This window comes from Dipodomys ordii, unplaced genomic scaffold, assembly GCF_000151885.1.
Source record: "Dipodomys ordii isolate 6190 unplaced genomic scaffold, Dord_2.0 Scaffold247, whole genome shotgun sequence".
NCBI lineage: Eukaryota > Metazoa > Chordata > Mammalia > Rodentia > Heteromyidae > Dipodomys > Dipodomys ordii.
Genome location: NW_012267463.1, coordinates 773,197 through 794,685, shown reverse-complemented (window position 1 = coordinate 794,685; position 21,489 = coordinate 773,197). Strand labels below are relative to the sequence as shown.

General features: G+C 35.3%; 1 protein-coding gene across 1 annotated transcript in view; it reads left to right on the top strand.

Moving 5' to 3' along the window:
- The window catches only part of Itfg1 (integrin alpha FG-GAP repeat containing 1), a 220,033-nt gene that overhangs the window by 81,058 nt on the left and 117,486 nt on the right, over positions 1–21,489 (top strand). Inside the window, exons 7-8 of the mRNA XM_013036077.1 lie at positions 5,933–5,994; positions 11,187–11,268. Of these exons, the coding sequence (XP_012891531.1) occupies positions 5,933–5,994; positions 11,187–11,268 (144 nt within the window). The remainder of the gene's footprint in view (positions 1–5,932; positions 5,995–11,186; positions 11,269–21,489) is intronic.

Sequence of the window (21,489 nt, the reverse complement as noted above, 5' to 3'; positions counted from 1 at the left end):
AAGTTGAGCATTTCTTCATGTGTCTATTGGCCATTCTACTTTCCTCTTCAGAGAACTCTCTTTAAGTCCTCAGTGTACTTGTTGATAGGGGAGATGTTTCTTTGAGGATTGGTTGTTGGGGATTTGATTTTTTGAGTTCCAAGTATATTTTAGATATGAGGCCCTTATCTGTTGTATAGCTAGTAAAGATCTTCTCCCAGTCTGTGGGCTTTCTCTTGATCTTGCTAGTTATGTCCTTTGCCATGCAGAAGCTCTGAAGTTTCATGAAATTCTATTTGTCCAACCTTTCTTTGATTTGTTGTGTTTTGGATTTTATTAATGAAATTTTGGCCTGTGCCAAGGACCCCTAAACCTACAGCCAGCATTATACTTAATAGTGAAAAGCTAAAGCCATTTCCTCTAAATTTAAGAATCAGACAAGGCTGTCCACTCTCCCCACTCCTCTTCTACCTAGTATTAGAATGCCTAGCTAGGGCAATAAGACAAGATGCAAACATAAACGGATCCAAACAGGGAAAGATGAAGTAAAACTCACCCTCTTTGCAGATGACATGATCTTGTATTTAAAGCATCCCATGGACTTCACTCCCAAGTTATTCAAGCTGATTTGAAACTTTGGCAAAGTAACAGGGTATAAAACTAATCCTCAAAAACCAGTGGCTTTCCTGTATGCCAATAATGAGAAGAGCGCAGCTGAAATTAAGAAAGCAACTCCTTTTGTAATAGCCCCACAAAAAATAAAATACATAGGAGGTAACTAAAGAAGTGAAGGAGCTCTATGATGAATACTTTAAAAATCTGAAAAAGGAAATTAAAGCAGAACTAAGGAAGTAGAAAAACCTCCCATACTCCTGGATTGGGAGGATTAACATTGTGAAAGTGGCAATACTGCCAAAGGCTATCTACAAATTCAGTGCAATAGCCATCAATATCCCAATCTCATTCTTTAAGGAAATAGAAGAAGCAGCACAAAAATTCATATAGAACAATAAAAGTCCCTGAATAGCAAAAAACAATCCTTAGCAGAAAGAACAGTTCTGGAAGAATAATAACATCAAACTTCAAACTCTACTACAAAGCCATAGTAATCAAAACAGCTTGGTACTGTCAGAACTATAGACCTGAAGAATAGAACCAAAGACCCAGAAATAAAGCCACCTAATCTTCGATAAGGGACCCAAAAAAATATAATGGAAGAAAGTCTTCAGTAAATGGTACTGGCAAAATTGGTTAAACACCTGTAGAAAACTAAACCTAGATCCTTATATATCATCCTGCATCAGAATCAACTCCAAATGGATCAAAGACCTCCAAGTAAAAGCACCCTGAAAACATTACAGAAATCATTCATTCTTGTGGGTGATGTTGCAGCATCTGTTAGTTGTGGGGGTGGTTTTGGTGGGGGTTTTTGGTTGGCTTTTTGTTTTGTTTGGTTTGTTTGTTTGTTTGTTTGTTTGTCAGTTGTAGGCCTTGAACCAAGGACCTGCATACTCTTTCTGAGCTCTTTTGATCAAGGCTAGCACTTTGCCACTTTGAGCCACAGCTCTACTTTCTCGTTTTTATTTTATTAAACATACTAAACGTTATTGTATGAGTTACTCTTTGCGATGTGAGAGCATGAGAAAGTTTTGGCTTTGTAGATTAAGTTTTTTTTCTAGTGATTATTTCATTCTCATTCCAACTCTGAAGCATGGTTCTTCATAGTGAATTACTAATAATAATCTCTTTATATGCATGTAATGAATCAATTGTTTTTCTTTTCTTTTCCTATCCTGGGCCTTGAACTCTGGGCTTGAGCACTGTCCCTAAGCTCCTTTTGCTCAAAGCTAGCACTCTACCAGTTGAGCAGTAGCACCACTTCCAACTTTTTCTGTGATTAATAGAAGATAAGAGTCTCATGGACTTTTCCTGCCCAGGCTGGCTTTGAACTGTAATCCTCAGATATCAGCCTCCTGAGTAGCTAAAGTTACAGGCATGAGTCACCATTACCCAGCTTCATTTCTTTTTCTATAACCCTCTTACCTAATTGAATAATACAATGATGATTTTTTTAATCTACAAAGTATTTCCAATCCTTCATCTAGTTTTACTGTTCTTCATAGGATTTATGAATGGTTAGTGAAACTATGAAAATGGCCTTTTGTGTTCTGGTTCTTAAATTTTCTAAGTATGCATGACAGAAGAAGCTCATAATTTATTGAAGCTAATGTAACACCGATTGAAAAAAATTGAATTTTTGTTTTAAGAATGAAAGCAGATTGCTAGTTGCTCACTGCTCCTTCTAACTATCCCTGTGTACCCATCTTGGTGACCGAATAATTCTAAATCATGCAACCAGCTGCCTTACAGGCAGGACACTGAGACTTTGGCTCCTTATTGGAATATACCACTTCATTTAGACTTAAACTGTTTAAGAGTTCAGAAGTTTTGTGTATCCCATTGGTACTATTATAATCTGTGTGAGCTATTATGTAAAAACATGACTGAATTTTAAATGGCTCAGAACTTGAATTGGCATTTTTTTCTTGGTCATTTGTAGAATTCTCTTGTGTTTATTAATGCCTAATCACTTTCTTACACTGATTATATACATTTTCAGATAGTTCACGAAATTAACAGCTTTCAAATAGCTATGTGAGGGTAGTCACTGTAATGAGTCAAACTTATTTTTAGTCAGAAATATTTCTCTACAACTTACTCTTTTTTCTCAAGATTTTTCCATTTAAAGATGTAGTAGATAAACCATTTTTAGAAAGTTCAAGCAACCTCATGTAATATGGTGTCCCTTATTTTTTCAGTAATTATGGGAACACATACATTTTTCAAGCACATCTAATCACAATGATGTGAAAGTTAACTGAGCAAAACTCCTACCCTCAACAAGTTCTGAAAAGACATGTGAAACTAGAATATCATCATATAATAACCATCACCAGGATGGAGGTCACAGTAGTATACTAACAGGAGAAAGCTATGTTCACAAAAAAGAAAGATATGAAAAAAAAAGAAATATCTGAACCAATTTTAAAGAACTAATTCATACCTGGCTCTACAGTAGAATGACAGTACAGAGAGAGAAGGAATGGCAGGTACTGGGACAAATAACATGGGAAAGAGTATTATAAAATCTAGAGACAATTTTTCTTTGCCTGGAGTTTATCCTTCTTATGTGAGAGTAATAGGTATGACAGGAAAGGCAGATAACATGGTAGATGAGAGTTAGCTGTACAGTCTCAAGGAAAAGAATAAGATCAAATTTGTATTTTGGTTTTTAGTCATCCCAAAGGCAGTATGGAAGATTAGAAGAGGTTGATGACGTTAATATGGTCACCCAAAACTGGGCATTTTTGAGATTTTCCCAGGTGACTGAAAATAAATACCGACATAAAATACTATGACTCTGAGCTAGCTGTGATTGCTCATGTCTTTAATCCTAGCTACGCAGTAAGCTATGATACAGAAGATTGTGGTTTGATTCCATCCTGTAAGATTCTAACTCAACCAATAAACAACCTTTCTGATTAGTTCATCCAAGAAATATCAGTGGATATTAAAACTGATTTTCAAAATTTGATAAGGAATGCTGGGTATGTAGCTTGTACCTACAATCCTAGTTACAGGAGGAATAGGGAGGATCAATGTTAAAGCCAACCCAGGCAAAAATCTCAAAAGACCTCATTTTAATCAATAAAATCCTTGGTGGAATGGCATACACCAGTAATCAAGCTATACAAGGTGATTAAGTAAGAAGATCACAGTCCCCAACTGTTTGGAGCAAAATGTGAAAACATATTCAAAAGATAATGAAAGCAAAAAGGAGGTGTAGATCAGATGGTAGTAAGAAATTCAAGGTCTTTATTTCAAACCTAAGAAAATGTAGATACCTTTGTATCCAGAGGCAAAGCATCTGCAGTGAGGTGAAAGTAAATGCAGAAGTATTTGACACATGAACTTACATACGAATGATCCTGCCTGGAATAAGGTGTTTTGAGTTCATCTAATTATAAAAGTGAATAAATTATTTAACTTTCTGAGGATTCTGTGAAAATCTTCATTATTATAATTACATGCATTAGCTTCATAAGTTCATATGAATTTTACACAAAACATTAAAATGTGAATGGTAATAATTTTCTATGCGTATGAATGGACTTTTCTTTAAAATAGTCATCATCTCCATATCACTGAATAATCACCTTGTTAAAGCATAAAAGAATGTTACTTTCATATTTCAATGAGTTATCTCCCAAGTTTAAAACCTTTATACTCACTGCCATTTTGAAAACATACTAAATTAATACGATTACAATAGATGTCCATACAGCTGGCCTTTTCATTACAAAGTAGTTGGAGTATTGTTTTGCTAAGAAATTATATTAAATTTTTTGCTTGAATTTATGAAAGCAATTCTGTTACTCAAAATTTGAAAAATGGCTTATTGTTCACTTCAAACAAATCTGTGCTAACAACTGCCTAGGAAAAGTGGAATACAAAATATGAGTATCATCAGAATATCATATTACCTTGCACATTGGAACAAAAAAGATTTAAGGTATGAAAGTTATGAAAGGTATTGCTTGGGGTGTATCTCATTGGTGCAGTGCTTATTTGATGTGTTGAAGACCCTTTTTTCCATCCTTAACACCACCAAAACAAGAAGTAAGAACAAAAGAAATGCTGTAATTGTTCTTGAAAACAAAGAATTTTTTGAGTGGCTTATATATATATATAATAATTCAAGTAGAGATTAGGATGATTGTGGTTTGAAGCCAGCCAAGGCAAAAACTAAGCAAGAACTCCATCTTAACAAAAAGTCTGGATGTGGTGCACAAACCTCTCATCTCAGGTATAAAAAAATGCCTATATAGGAAGATTATTGCCCATACCAGTTCAGGGAAAAAAATGTGAAGTCTGCAAAATTCCTAAAGTAAAACAGACTAAGGACATTGCATAACTGGCATAATGCCTGCCTACCAAGTATGAGTGCATGGGCTGGGAAGGTGGCTCAGTGGTAGAGCGCTTGCCTTGCATGCCTGAGGCCCTGAGTTCGATTCCTCAGCACCACATAAGCAAAAAGAAAAAACCTGGAAGTGGCGCTGTGGCTCAAGTGGTAGAGTGCTAGCCTTGAGCTGAAGAGCTGAGGGACAGTGCCCAGGCCCAGAGTTCAGGCCCCATGACCGGACCCCAAAAAAACAAACAAACAAACAAACAAAACCAAGTATGAGTGCCTTAGTTCAAATGCTAGTAACACACACACACACACACACACACACACACACTGAAGTTGTATTGGTGAAATTAACACACACACACACACACACACACACACACACTGAAGTTGTATTGGTGAAATTAAGGGAAAATGTATCCAAAGAGCACATCTGGTAGTACCCGTTCAGAGTGTGTGTGTGTGTGTGTGTTTGAATGTGTTTGTATGTGTTTGTACTTGTATGCATGTTCCTGTTTTGGGCTTGAAAACCTGAGCATTGTCCCTGAGGTTTTGCTCAAGATTAGTGCTCTATTTCTTCTTCCACAGCTCCAGTTTAGCTCTTTGATGGTTAATTGAAGATAAGAGTTTCAGAGAGTTTCCTACTTAGTCTGGCTTCCTCAAATCTCAGCCTCCTGAGTAGTTTCATTGGCTTTAAAAAAAAAAAGATAAAAATAGGATTAGAAGTGAAGCTGTGGCTCAAAGTAGTAGAGCACTAGTCTTGAGCAGAAAAGTTCAGGAGTACCTGAATTCAAGTTTCCTGACTGACCAGTAAATAAATATATAAATACGTATATATAATCAAACTTGTTAAAATATAATTCAAAATATATTTAGGTAGAATTCTATTAATAATTATTTCAGGCATTGCAATTCTCCATTCTTTTAAAGATATATACGTCAATATAACTACAAAAATTTACATTTCCATTCTTTTCCTTCTAGATTTATTCCTCACAACATTGTCTGACTCTAATACTTTCCAGTTTGAGATATGTGAAAATTTGGTAAGAAGTCTTTTCTTTGGAACATTTTTAAAAGATGGCTGTTAGTAAAGGTATACAATTTAGAAAATGCAATTAAAATAATCATTTGGGTCCATTGGTTTCCATAATAAATAGAGACTCTTTAAGAGCTTTTGGTTGTGTTGTTGTATTCAAACTGCTGAACAATGCTGAGGAACCATTCAGCTAACAGCCATTCCTCTGCCAGTTTCCAGGCATGGGTGCTGACCTAGCCTGTGTTAATATGCATATTGACTAGGCTCTTAGCTGTTGAGAAAGGTTACTGTCATTTAATTTGTAACTACAATGCTTTATGAAGAAAACACCTTTTTTTGAGGTTGTAATTTTCTTTTTTTTGTATATATTTTTCATTGTGAAAATATTATACAGAGGAGTTCCAGTTACATGAGTAAGGTAATGAGTACATTTCCTATTGTTTCCTATTGTTACCTCCTCCTTTGTTAAGAAAACACTTTTTAAAAAGCTAATTTTTATTCCCTGCCTTCAGCTTATGAAAAGAATAATAGAAACAACAGACACTAAATTACAAGTGACTAGGATTAAGAAGTCGTTCCCAATGGGTTTTCTTTTTGTAATTGTTAATCAAACAATTACTTTCATGATTTGTTATCTTTAACGTGGTATATTCTATGAAAAATAATAAGGTTAACTCATTCGAAATTTTCAGGATGCATAATATTTGATAAGACTAGAGGGCAATAAAATGGGCCTACTCAGAACACTTGCCTCATGTTACTCAAGTATGAAACCTCACTTTCCACATATGGAGAATGGATATAAGAGTCTGCTTTCTAGAACATTGGTAAAGATGAAATGAAACCAAATGTCTAAAGTACCTGGAATATAGTAGACACCAAATTTAAGTTCTAAATCTCTTGATTTCATACCTAATTACTCCCAATTATCTATTACTCAATCCAAATAAAACTCATTTAGCCTCTTACAGGTTTCATGAAAATGCTAATAAAAACAATGAGTTCTAACTAATGTAAAATTCTAAGACTTGGGAGGCAAATCATTGTTGGCCATTGTCTTAACAGACAATGGTGTTAGATGGGACGCACACACTGAAACTGGAGAACTGAGCAGCCCTATTTAGATACCAGAGCATGAAAGTGCTTGTAAGCTACACCACTTTATTATTTTTAGGAATGGCAATGTTTAAAAGAAGAAAAGAAAGTCATTGAAACCAACAGCACTTAAAAGTATAATTGTTTCTAATGTCATATTTTTTATGATTGTTATATATTGCAAATTTCACTGTTAAGGGATACATTTTTTCAGTTAGCTTTCATTCGTACCTCATCTGAATCTTGTGCAAAATATATCTAATTAATTTGTACATAGTGGGAAAGAGCCTCAATAAAGCAAGTAGAAGGTGTATATAAAATTATGGACACTTTTAAGTAAGTGGCATCCTCTATCTTTGGCTTTAAAGGTGATCAAGTAAAGTAACTCAATAGGAAAAACAATCTTCATGTAGATTTTATTAGGATCTTTTTATCTTTGATGCTGTTTTCTTTAAAGAAAATTAACAAATTGGCTATTGGATAATAAGGACTAAAAGTTGTTTCATATTAAAGAGGCAGGATCAATGAATTAAAGAAAAATTACTCAGGAACTTGTTAAGGATGATAGGGCAGATTTTATTTCAAAGAACTACTTCTAATAGAACCTTGCAACATGAAAGTAATTGGGCTTAACTATACATACAAAATAAAAAATGACACTATGTATAGCCAAGGAGCATGGAGGGTCAGTAGATCAGAAATTATTAAGAAAGTAACATAATTCCTGAGCTCTGCCTTCTAGTTGAAGGCAGACCAGCATGATTATATAATCTGTAGAGGATTCTAACTGACTTAGTAGCATTCTTCCTAAAATCAAACTCTATGAGGATGGATATGGAAGCCCATGTTTGGACTGAATGGGTCTGAAAGGAGTTCAACAAAAGTTTGACCAAAGAGTCAATACCCAGATTCAAAAGAAGTAAATTAGTAATGTATATTATGGAGAATATAGATTCAAAATTAGCTAGTTGGAGGTCTGAAAGTAGGGGCTCATGCCTTTAATCAATCCCAGCTACTCAGGATGTGAAGATCTAGAGGCGAGATTTAAGCTAGCCTGGGGAAAAAAGTTAGCAAGACCCTGTCTCAGTCAATAAGCCAGGTATGGTAGTATATACCTATGGCCCCAGCTATACAGGAAGATCACTGACTGATGCTTACTCTGATCCAAAACAAGAAGGCCCAATCTGAAAAAGAATTAAAGGAAAAAGGGCTGGGTATGTGGACCAAGTGGTAGCACACCTACCTACTCAATGTCAGGCCCTGAGTTTAAACCTTTCTATCACTTTTTTTTAATTAATGAATTCATATAAAATATAGTATTTGTAAAGTAGATGACTATATTCGAAGAAAGATTTGTCATACACTTTATAGTATCATAGTAGTTGACCAGAAAAAAATTGAAAACTTATAAAACTATGTTATAAAACTATGTTTGAAGTGTAGGGGCTATAAGAAATCATTTACATGTTCTGTTCTATAATAGTGTCTGGAAGATGTAGAAGGGTAGGACAGGAGGCAGTCTGAGATATGTGTATACATAATTCACTGGTATAATCAAGGAGTCAAAGACCATTTGCTTCTCCCTGATCTACCTAGATGTATCAGTGAAGGCTTCAAAAAAAGATGTGCTATTTGTATGAATAGTACAAATAAGTCAGATTTTAGTGTTAGAAAATGAGAAAGGTAGAGAACAAGGCAGGCAAGAAATACACAGAATGGACTGAATGTATGACTTAGCAGTAGACTTAGCAGTTTGAGACCCTAAATTCAAACCCAGTACCATTACAATAGAAGAATTCTACAAATAACACAAGATATTTTCAAAGAGAAGATCGCTGGTTTGGGCCAGAACAAGAAAGGGACCTTGGAAGTTAAGATTGGAAAAATTTGTTTGGACAAAATAATGAAAGGCCTTTGACTTCTAAGCTAACTAATTTGATTTTCTAAAACTGTTGAGAAGCTGTTCTTGATTTAGAACTGAGAGAGTGAGATGAATAGAAGTTTCATTATTGCAGTTAACCTTGCTGTTCCACATCAGATATATTTGTGTGGAAAATTACAGGCAATAAGATAATGGAGGTGGAATGCACAGTTATATTGGAAAGAGATGCATGATTTAAAGAATAGTATGCTGGGAACAGAAAAGGGGTAGCTATGAGAAAGGATGACCATTAATAACACAGTGGTAACTTGTGACCTATAGCAGAAATTGCAAAGATAAAAGAAGACAGGTGCTTGGGATCACTCCTGTTATTCTGACTTCTAAGGAGACTGAATTCTGAGAAATGCAGTTCAAAGCCAGCCCAACCAGAAAAGCCCTGAGTTCAAGCCCCAGGACTGGGAAAAAATGGTATATAATAAGAGGAAAGACATTGATGAAAAATGTTATTAGATCGTTGTCATCAAATAAAAAATATATAAATAACATTAACCTGGATGGAACTTAACTTATGTAGTTTGTAACAAGTAATGGTAATAGAAAAATTGTTTAAATGAAACATCTTTTCCCCAGCTATGGCCTCTATATAATGAGTTCCACACATAGCCACTTTGCCAAGAATATAGTCTCTTCTATTGATACTCACTGCAAATGTGATGCTTATTTTGTTATATTTTATTAGCTTACCTTAGTTATAAACAAGGGGTTTTCATTATTATATTTCTACACATTTATAATATGTTCCACTCAGTCTTACTCCATGTGTAACTCTCTCCCCTTCTAAGCTTCATACTTCCCCAAAATAGTTCAAACCTTTTCATAGTTGTAAACATTCTAGGGAATGTGGCTTTTAACATGTGGGAGACTGTTAGCTGGAAAGTATCATTGTTTCTGGATGGAGATAAATCATGATGTTACATATATTGAGATTTTTCTAGACATGCTAACCAAAGTTCACACTTTCATTGGGTTGATTCATGCACTTTTGTCATATTACCAGCCTTATAATCACATGATAAAACTAATGTGTTCTATTCAAAGAGTTATTTCAAGTTTTTCAAAAAATCATATCTACTCAGTATACAATAATCTTTTAAAACAAAATAGCACTTTTAACACTATAGTCAGAAGTGGCAAGTTTAACACACATCCAGTGCAATTTCATCTTCTGGTAAATAGTGGGGAAGAATGAAGTCTAAAGTTTAATACATTTGTACAAATAAGATATATATAGAAAAAGTATTTGAAAAGCACACCAGCTAGTTTAATAATAGTAGGACAAACATTTCTGTCTGTGGATAATGAAGTGTAAAATGGTTAGAAAATTGCCTATCACAAGACCAATCTCACTCACTCTCTTCTGGTTTCCAGGCACAGTTTTTGTGCTTTCATTGTAGCAGTGCCTTTCTCTGAGAACATCAAGAGTAATTTCCTTAAGGAATGACTTGAAAATTTGTAGTATCCTTAGAGGAGGAACAAAGAGGAACCTTTAAAGTACATGGATACCTTATAAGGCATATAGGCATCAAAGTCAATAGCAATTTCTTACATCAAAGTTCTGAGTTCAGTCTTTTATTTTTCTTATTTAGTATCTAAAACTACTAAGTATAATTCTTTATATTTTCAAGACTTTCTATAGTACTTGACATGAGAATATGATAATTATGTCTGAAATTATGACGATGATCTGGGAAAAGGTCTTATACAAGAATTGACAGAAAGCAAAGCACTCTAAATTAGCCAGTTACTGATGGCTCATGCCTGTATTCCTAGCTGCTCAGGAGGCTGAGATCTAAGGATCATGGTTTGAAGCCAGGCTAAGCAGGAAAGCCCATAAGAAAGCCCATTATCTCCAATTAAGTACCAAAAAAGCTGGAAGAGCTGGAAGTGAAGCTGTGGCTCAAGTAGTAAAGTACTAGCCTTGAGCAGAAAAGCTCAATGACGACTCCCAAGTCCTAGAACTGGCACTCTAAATTCGTATTTTCTACAAAACTCACTGGTTACTTTTGTTTCATAATTTTTAAAAAGTCAGTAAGAGACCGGAGTGATGTTAGTAAAATAAAAGACTTAAATTGTTTATTTCTCTGCTTCTGTTAAAATGCTTTTTACACTTGACAAATGAGTGTGTTACGAGTTTTAATTCAAAGTTCTTTTGATTTCAACAGGATGGAAACTTCTCTCATTGTAATACTGTTGAGACACCTAAAAATTTGATGTTAGTTGGACAGTCAGCTTTTGCAGACTTTGGTAAGATTATTTTGTCTTTCAAACCCCTTCCCTCTTCTGCTTTTGCCATGTTGTTTGAGAACTATATCTAGTGTTTTCAGAACTATTAGAAATTTAAAAGATGTCTATTCTGTTAAGTCAGTCCACTAATACAATAGGAATTTATGACACATTTTAAAATGGGTTGAACTTAAACCTTTATCCAAGAATAACATCCAAAACTTTTGTGGTGTTTATACAGCGTACAATATAGAGAGTAGTAATTATTATGATTTCTCATATACAGAATAAGGATCCCTTATTTGAAAATGCTGAATCAGTTTTTAGAATATTTGTATATAAATAATGAGGTATCTTGGTTATAAGCATGCTCATGTCTAAACACAAAATTTAATTTATATAAACCATATATATGTATTATTATGTGTGTGTATATATGTGTGTGTGTGTGTATATATATATATATATATATATATATATATCACATACACTGTGAAGATAATTTTATATGACATTTTTAGTGTACCAGAATTTTCAGAGATGTTATGTCAGAGTATTATGTCAGAGATGAAGTTTTCCATTATGGCATCATAGCAAAGATTTGCAGATTCACAGATTATAGGTATCCAGTAAGATAACTGGGAGAGATGGAATGAATAAAACCCCCTTTTCCCCCCGACCCTTTCCCCACCTCTCACCCCCGAAGTTGTAAAGTTAGTTTCCAATATACTGTGGGGTTTTTTCAAAGTGGTTAATAGAAATTTATTTAAAAATTGATGAGGTTGGGCTGGGAAGGTGGCTTAGTGGTAGAGCGCTTGCCTTGCATGCCTGAGGCCCTGGGTTCGATTCCTCAGCACCACATAAGCAAAAAGAAAAAAGCCGGAAGTGGCGCTGTGGCTCAAGTGGTAGAGTGCTAGCCTTGAGCTGAAGAGCTGAGGGACAGTGTCCAGGCCCAGAGTTCAGGCCCCACGACCGGACCCCAAAAAAAGAATTGATGAGGTTTTACAATTTTCTATCCCAGGCATCCAGACAGCCAGCTACCTTATGAAATATGTAAGCTTTAATCTTGCTGACCTTTTCTGTTCCACAAGTGCCCACCTGCAAGTCTCAGGCTGGATTGTTTTGTAGTCCTCACTGCACTTAAAACTCTTTCATGATCTTTCACTCCTATGTTCTAAGACAGGAGTACAGGCTCAATCCACCACACACAGCTCTAATATACTGTTTTTAAGCCAGGCACTGGTGCCTCACTTCTGTAATCCTAGCTACTTAAAAGTCTGAAATCTGAGGATCACAGTTCAACACTAGCCCAGGCAGGAAAGTTCATGTGAGACTTTTATCTCCAATTAACCACTAGAAAACCAAAAGTGGCATCGTAGCTCAAAGTAAGAGAGAGCACTAGCCTTGAGCCTTGAGCAAAAGACTCATTGATAGTGCCCAGGCCCTGAATTCAAGCTCTGTGACTAAAAGAAAAAAAGATTTTTAAGTTTTGCTATTTTCAACTAAAAATATTATCTATTGATATTTTTAAGATGTAAACTATAAAGTTGTTAAATTAAAAAATATAAATATTCACCAATTTGTCAAACAACATTAGATAGTTAAATCATTGAACTTCTTTCATGCATTGTAAACTTTTAATATCTATCTCTTAATGTCTTTTAAAATATTTGTATATTTTAGTTGTATATTGCCAAGAAACAAAACAACTAATGAGTCCAAAAACGCAGATGGCATTGAATAAGGTTATGAATATTAATAAATCTAAATTATGCATTTTCAAAAGAAAAGTATACCTTTGAATACATCTGGGAATTGCATTCTACCCTTTTCCACTCCACCTACTCCCTTTGAACAAAAGCAAGAGAGTGACTGACACCAAGAAAGTCAGAACAGCTTTAAAAATACACCATTTAGTTAGTAAAGAAGCACATGTTTCAATAAATTATATGGTTACAAGGAAAAGCCCCTAACAATTAAGACTTTTTAAATGACTCTTAACTCACTGGCATTTTACAAAATAATCCCACCCCAATTTAAACAAAAGTATATAAAAGTAATATTTTGAGCTGTGTGTATGTGTGTACACACACACATGGGTGTGCTCTGGTCCTAGAGTTTGAACTCAGGGCCTGGGTGCTAGCCCTGAGCTTTTTTGCTCAAGGATACCTCTCTACAACGGGAACCACAGACAGCTCCACTTCTGGCTTTTTGCTTGTTAATCGGAGATAAGAGTCTCACAGACTTTCCTGCCCAACGCTGTTTTTGAACCATGTTCTTAAATTCTCAGCTTCCTCAGAAGGTAGGATTATATCAGCAAGTAGTACCTGGTTAGTAGCTTCTTTTAAACTCTATTTTCCCTGGTTTATCTTGTATATTAGATTAGTCATGAAAATGTAAAGCATAGAATAGTCAACAGTGGCAAGAAAGAAACAAAATCCAGATATTTATTAACTAATGGAATTTTTGTATTATTAGAGTTTTGTTGTAGAATTTCTAATTTTATATAAAATTGGCTCTGTTTTCTGAGTTATATGATCAGCTTCCTTATAAAATCATCTTGTAGTTTCACAGGCTTATTAAAGAATACAAATAAGATACCAAAATTGTATCTCCCTTATGTTTAAAATATCTTACTGAATACTATGAAAAAGGCTATGACTTAAAAACAGGGTCCTTGCCCTTATGTTTGTAAAATGTCTAATTGGAAAAATAAAAAACAAATTTACAAAGATAAGAAATAACTGCTACAATATAATGTAAAAACCAAGTATATTTCGCTGTTAATTATGAAACCAATGCCATATGAAAAGGGATTTAATGTAAATATTGTGCTACTACAACTCTTTGTAGGTGCTCAGAAAAATTCATAGGAAGAGCTCTGTTTTGAATTACATGTAGAACTCCATTCCTAAAATTTTGTGGAGGCATGAAAATAATAGTATGGTTAGTGATTATTAAAATAAACCAAAAGGCTTGAATACACAGGTTTGTGAAAATGTAGAAACAGAAATGATTATCAAGTGAATTACAGGACAACAAATGTTAATTTATTCTGTGGATATAATGCCAAGTAGAACAATTTTGACCAGCTCTTTGTTAATACTTTTTTATTAACTTCAGGAAATGAAGTTGAACAAAATCTTTTGATCTTGTGAGGTGCACATAAGGAAATCTTCTCAAGCATAGAATCAGGTTCAGGGAAGATTATTTCACTCTCTGAGGAGCTTGAGAATTTATATCAAAAGAGAAGCAGATTTAACTGGTTTTAGGATGCTTTATTGTCTAGGGATGAAAATGAGTCAAGACAGTTAAGGCATGAGGTCATCAGACGTAGAACTACTGCTATATCAGTCAATGGAGGGACAGTTATAAGAAACTTGCAAAGAAAGTATTAGTGAGTGTGGTAATTGGTTAGGCACTGGAAAGGGTAAAGTATAAATAATTTGACTCTGAATGATTTAAAGAATGATGAGAGAAAGCTGGATTGAGAAGAGAAAGATGACTTTAATTATTAAGATAGTTTAAACTCACTACATTTAAGACAATGAAGGTAGGACGTTCAGCAAATCTAACTTGAAGAATAAAACAAAAGCAGATTAGAGAGTCTTCTAAGAGCATACAGATCAAGCTCTACATGAGCTCTCCAAAGGTGTTGAAGGTTTTACTTAGGATAGAAGCATGCTAAAGGATGGCTAGAAACTACTGACAGATAGAAAAATGTGATGTAAAAGGAGGAACAAGCAAAGGCCTTTGGATTTGTAGTTTAGCAGGGCATTAATGTCACCAAGGTTACCATTTTAACAGAGCAATATTTGGGCTATAGAATTTACCCAGGAAGTAGCCTGGTTTCTTGTAGTCACTAGGTATGTTATTATGCCCTGCCCTAATGCTTGAAAGAGCTACAAGTTATAAATGCCTCTATTACTTATACAGTCATTAAGTAAAGTATATCTCTCTCAGTGGGCTCAAAACATCATATTCCAAAATTTTAAATAAAAGGCTGTTTATTAACTTTAGTACAACAAAACATCAATAGAAATAAGATTCTTTTTTGTGTTAAAATTAATTTTATGTATATGGTATAGTGGAAATCAACAAGAAGCTAGAGAACTACAAAAAAAACTATAAAAATATTCTTTTTTCCACTTAGCTTTTTCATTATCTTTAGGAAGTTGTAATAAAGAGTTGCCATTTAACAAAACAGTTTATGAATATGGTCTATCACTCATTTCAACATTATCACCCTTCCTTCTCCTACCTCCCCCTTCCTCACTCTTCTTAATTTTGTAGGGTATACATTGGATTATATATGTGTATATATTATATATACATATATAGTCATAAAGATACTATAAAAAGGGGTTAAAGTTACATGAGTAAGGTAATGAGTACATTTCCTATTGAGTATTGTTACCCTCTCTTTTTTTTTCCTCTACAAGCCTTCCATCCCCACCTCCTCAACTTTTCCCTCCCCACCCAAAGCTGTAAGGTTCGTTTTCAACTTAGTGTCTTGTATATCTCATTGTTACAATGGGTCAACCTGTATCCTTATTTCAACGTTTTGTTATTTCCCTTCCCCTCCCCAAATTAGAAAAATGTATATACAAGATGCATGGCACCAGAATCAAATACAGTAAAAACAGGGGTTATACCATAGGTGGAAGAACAAACAAAAGAAACCAACAAGCAAAAAAAAACAGATAGTACATTAAAAACAACAGCAAGAAAGATTAAACTTCTTGTGTACCTATCAGGGTTAATTTCGCTTAGCATCATCCTATGTGGTCCATATGTACATAGCTTTTGACCTTTTCTGCTTGTCCTAGACATATACTAGTTATTGCAAATAAGGGAAATCATGGGACCTATATTGCTTTGGGCCTGGCTTACTTCACTTAATATGATTTTTTCCATGTCTTTCCATTTCCTAACAAATAGGGTGGTGTCATGCTTTCTAATGGAGGTATAAAATTCCATATATAGATAGATAGATAGATATGCATATATATATATCACATTTTCTAGATCCATTCATCTACTGAGGGGCATCAGCGTTGGTTCCATATCTTAGCTATGGAGAATAATGCTGCAATTAACATAGCTGTGCTGAAAGCTTTAGTATGGCCTTGTTTGTGATCATTTGGGTAAATAGCCAAAAGTATAATTGCTGGGTCATAGGGGAACTCTATGTGGAGTCTTTTTAGGAACCTCCACACTGCTTTCCAAAGTGGTTGAACAAGTTTATACTCCCACCAACATTGCAATATGCTTTCTTTTGGCCACATCCCCTCCAGCATCTATTCTTATTAGATTTCTTCATTATAGTCATTCTAACCAGGGTGAGGTGGAATCTCAATGTTGTTTTGATTTACATTTCTTTTCTGGCTAGAGAAATTAAGCATTGCTTTATTTGTCTATCCATTCTTATTTCCTATTCAAAGAAGTTTCTCTCTTAAGTTTTTTGCCAACTTATTAATTGGGCAGTTGTTTCATTGATGATTTGTTTTTGGGGATTTAATTTTTTGAGTTCTAAGTATATTTTAGATATGAGACCCTTGTCCATTTTATGGCTAGTGAAGATCTTCTCCCAATCCATGAGCTTTCTATTGATCTTACTTGCTATGTCCTTTGCCATGCAGAAGCTCTGCAGTTTCATGCAATCCCATTTGTACAACCTTTCTTTGATTTGTTGTATTTTTGGGTCTTTATTAAGAAAGTTTCAACCAGTGCCAATGAGCCCTAGAGTTTCTCCTATTCCTTCCTGTAATGTTTTCAGGGTGTCTGCTTTGACTTCGAAGTCTTTGATCCATTTGGAATTGATTCTGGTTAGGGTGGTATACAAGGATCTAGCTTTAGTTTTCTATAGGTGTTTAACCAATTTTGCCAGCACTCTTTACTGAAGAGGCTATTTTCCTTCCATTCTATTTTTGTATTTTTTTAGCTCCCTTATTGAAGACTAGGTGGTTGTAGGTCTGTGGGTTCATTTCTGAGTCTTCAGTTCTATTCCATTGGTCCTCAGGTCTGTTCTTATGCCAGTACCAAGATGTTTTAATTACTATGGTTTTGGACTCTTAATTCATTAGTTGTTTCTGTCTACTTCATTGAGGTTTAGCTTGTTGCTCTTTTCAAGGAGCTTAAGGTGCCTTATTAAATTGTTGGTTGCATATCTCTCCAATGTGTTGATGTAGGAACTCAGAGCTATAAACTTATCTCTGAGTACTGCATTACTATGTCCCAGAATTGCTGGTAATTTTTGTCCCTTTTTTGTCAAGTATCATGAACATTTGAATTTCCATTGTAATGTCTTCCATTACCCACTGATGGTTCAACAGTGTGTTGTTCAGTCTCCACATGCTACAGGATTTTCTTTGGTGGCTTTTGGTGTTGAGTTCTAATTTTATTCCTTTGTGATGTGAGAGAATGCAGGGCATAATTTTAATGTTTCTGAATTTGAACAAATTCTCTTTGTGACCTAAAATGTTGTCTATTTTGGAGAATGTTCTGCGTGCTGCTGAGAAGAATGTGTATTCTGATGCTGTCGGGTGAAATATTCAGTAGATTGGGGTTGGGAAGGTGGCTCAGTGGTAGAGCGCTTGCCTTGCATGCCTGAGGCCCAGGGTTCGATTCCTCAGCACCACATAAGCAAAAAGAAAAAAGCCAGAAGTGGTGCTGTAGCTCAAGTGGTAGAGTGCTAGCCTGGAGCTGAAGAGCTGAGGGACAGCACCCAGGCCCAGAGTTCAGGCCCTACAACCGGACCCACAAAAAAAAAAAAGAAATATTCAGTAGATATATGTTAAGTCTAGTTGATCTATGTAGTAGTTTAGATCCAAGGTTTCTCTCCAGTTTTTGCTGGGTTGATCTTTCCAGAGGAGATAGTTGTATGTGAAAGTCCCCAACAATTAATTGTCTTGGGATTTATGGGAGATTTTAGGGAAAGTGGGGTTTCTTGGATAAATTTAGGTGCTTCATTATTTGATGAATAAATATTTAGAATTCTAATATCCTCCTGAAGAAGAGATCCCTTAATTCATATGTAACAACCTTCTTTATCTCTTCTGCCTAATTTTAATTTGAAGTCTATTTTACCTGATATTAGAATTGCAACTCCCGTCTGTTTATGGGGGCCTTTTGCTTGGTAGATTTTATTCCAGCCTTTCACTTTCAGAATATGTTTCTTTTGTGGGCAAGGTGTGTCTCTTGAAGTCAGCAGATAGAAGGATCTTGCCTTTTGCTCCAACTAGACAATCTATGTCGCTTAATTGGAAAGTTAATTCCATTAATATTGAGTTAGGACTGAAAGGTTTTTGGTAGTTCCTGCCATGGTATCCACCTTCTTGGCTATGCCAACTGGGTTCTTCCTGTGATTCTTGGATTCTCTGTTTGGGGGCTGTTTCTTGGCCTTATTGTGCTCTTGATTGTTTTCTATGAGTATGACATCTTTAAGTATTTTTGTAGGTCTGGTTTGGTGGAGATATATTGTTTCAATTTTTCTTTGCTCTGGAACGTTTTTATGACATTCTATTATGAAGAAGAGTTTAGGGCTGGGAAGGTGGCTCAGTGGTAGAGCGTTTGCCTTACATGCTTAAGGCCCTGGGTTCGATTCCTCAGCACCACATAAGCATAAAGAAAAAAGCCAGAAGTGGCGCTGTGACTCAAGTGGTAGAGCACTAGCCTTGAGCTGAAGAGCTGAGGGACAGCGCCTAGGCCCAGAGTTCAGGCCCACGACTGGACCCCCCCCCAAAAAAAAAGAAGAGTTTAGCTGGGTACAGTATTTTTGGTTGAAAGTTCTTTGTCTTTAGGGTATGACATACATCATTCCAGGCTGGTTTTGCTCATTGTCTCTGCTCAGAAATCTGAAGTTATTCTGATTGGTTTCCCTTTACAGATTATTGATCTTTTCTCCCTGACAGCTTTAAGGATCCTTTCCTTGGTCTCAATTGACAGAGATTACAATGTGAAGGTGTGATGTCCTGTTCTGGCCTGATCTACTTGGAATTCTAAAGGCTTGTATCTGATTGGGCCTATCTTTTTGCATGTTTTGGAAGTTCTCTGCTAGGATCCTGTTAAATAAATTTCCTAGACCTTTAACTTGTTTCTCTAGGCCCTTCTCTACACTCATTAGCCTTAACTTAGGCCTTCTGATGGTATGTTCTAAATATTGAATCGATTTATCATATTTCTTGAATTTGTCTTGAATACTTGTCTGTTGTTTATAATGTCTGGCTGTATTCAATCCCAGAGATTTGGTTTTCTGCATAGTCCAACATACTCTCAAGACTTTCTACTGTTTTTTATTTCCTTTCCTTCTAATTGATCAGATTTGATGGTCTCAGATTCTTTGTTGGAGCTTTGTTTTAGATCTTGTAAGGACTTCATTACCTCCTTAATTTGGTTTTCAGTGTTCAATCTCAAATCCTTTAGTTGATTGGTTATAGTTTCATTGGATTCCCTTTCCTTCTATTAGGCTTCATTCAGCATTCCCTTTTTGGCCTTCATGGATTCCTGCAGCTTTCTGTTTGTAGATTCCATGTATGTCTCTATTAATCTATTAATAATTAATCTATTAATTAATCTATTAATATTAATCTCATCCCACTCACTCAACGCCTGTATTAATCCGATTAGCCTCCTCACCCTTGCGAAATTTCGGTATTAACCTTTGGTTAGCCTCCTCACACTCACACACTTCCCTATCATACTCAGACAAAATCCTTTGCAGGCTTTCAATCTTTTCATTCAGCATGTTTACCAGTAGTGTTTGTAGAGCATTAACTGCTCTGTTGCCTGATTATTATGAGTGGGAATTGAGATACCTGGATTTCTCATTTTTCTTGTGTTTTTCCGGCTTATTCTACCCATTTGGGTATGAAAGCAAAACCAATTCCACACTAGAACACTATTTTAAGGCAAGCATCAACCAGAGAACTGTAGTTGCACAGATTGTTTGACACAGAATGAGTACAGATATAGTATAATTCAACAAATACAATCTAGTTCAACAACAAACAACTAGGGATCAGTGGGCTAAGAAAATCGAAGAAGGAGTAAGCAGACCAGAAGTTAATAGGTTTAGGGAGAATTGTGAGGAGAAAATAAGATTAGAGGAATGTGAGGAAGGAAAGGGAGTGAGGGAACATAACCAAGACCTAAATTCAAAGCAAGGAAAAGAATAAAAGGAAAGGAGAAGAAAGATAAAGAAAAGAAAAAGGCAAAATAAAAAATTTAAAAATTAAGCACTTAAAAACTTACATAAGTATAAAAAAAATACTACAATTAAAGGACTTAAGGCTGATAGTTTGTGAATCGAGTAATGGATATCTTAATTAAGTATGCACACAATGAATGCTAAGGTCTAATAATCGAAGACAGACATATATCTGGGAATGAACAGAACAACAATTAAGTAAAGCAAAAAAAAAGGAACCAAAAGAGAAAAGAGTAAAAAGAGAATTTTTTTAAAAACCTAAAATAAAAATGATGAAAAAAATAGAAAGCAATTTTTTTATTTTATTTGTGAACATACTGTACAGAGGGGTTACAATTACATGGGCAGGATAATGCATACATTTCTTACCAGGCATTGCAGCCTCCTCCTTTGTTTACCCTTCACATCCCTTCCCAGCCTCCCCCCTCCCAATCCCAATCCCAATCCTTCAAAAGCAATTTTTTTTTAATTTTAAAGAAATAGGTATAAAAAAGAGTACTTCACTTTTTTTGTGTGGGAGGAAGGAATCTTGTGTCTCCCGTGTCCATAACCAGTCTCTTGGTGGAGTTTCTGGTTTGCTTGTAGCATTTGGTTTTCCTGTGGCTTGGTTTCTTTTTTTTTTTTTTAGTGAACATAATGTACAGAGGGGTTACAATTACATGGGCAAGATAATGAGTACATTTCTTATCAAGCATGGTAGCCTCCTCCTTTGTTTACCCTTCACATGCCTTCCCAGCCTCCCCTCCCCCCCCACCACAGTTGTAAAGTTTGTTTTCGACTTGACAACTTGTACTTCTCATTGTTGCAACTGGTCCACCTGTATCCTTATTTAAACTACTTGTTTTTCCCCTTCCCCTCCACAAATTATACCGACTTGATTGGTTTCTTAAATCAGTTTTTTTTTGAGCAGGCAGAAGGAAGCTCTGCCTTACCAGTGACTTTATGACCCTCCTCCCAGGCTAGTTCATTGGGAGGGCAATCTGCTTTGAGTATAACAAAAGAGGGAGATGGCTGTTTCCCCTAGCTTGGTTTTG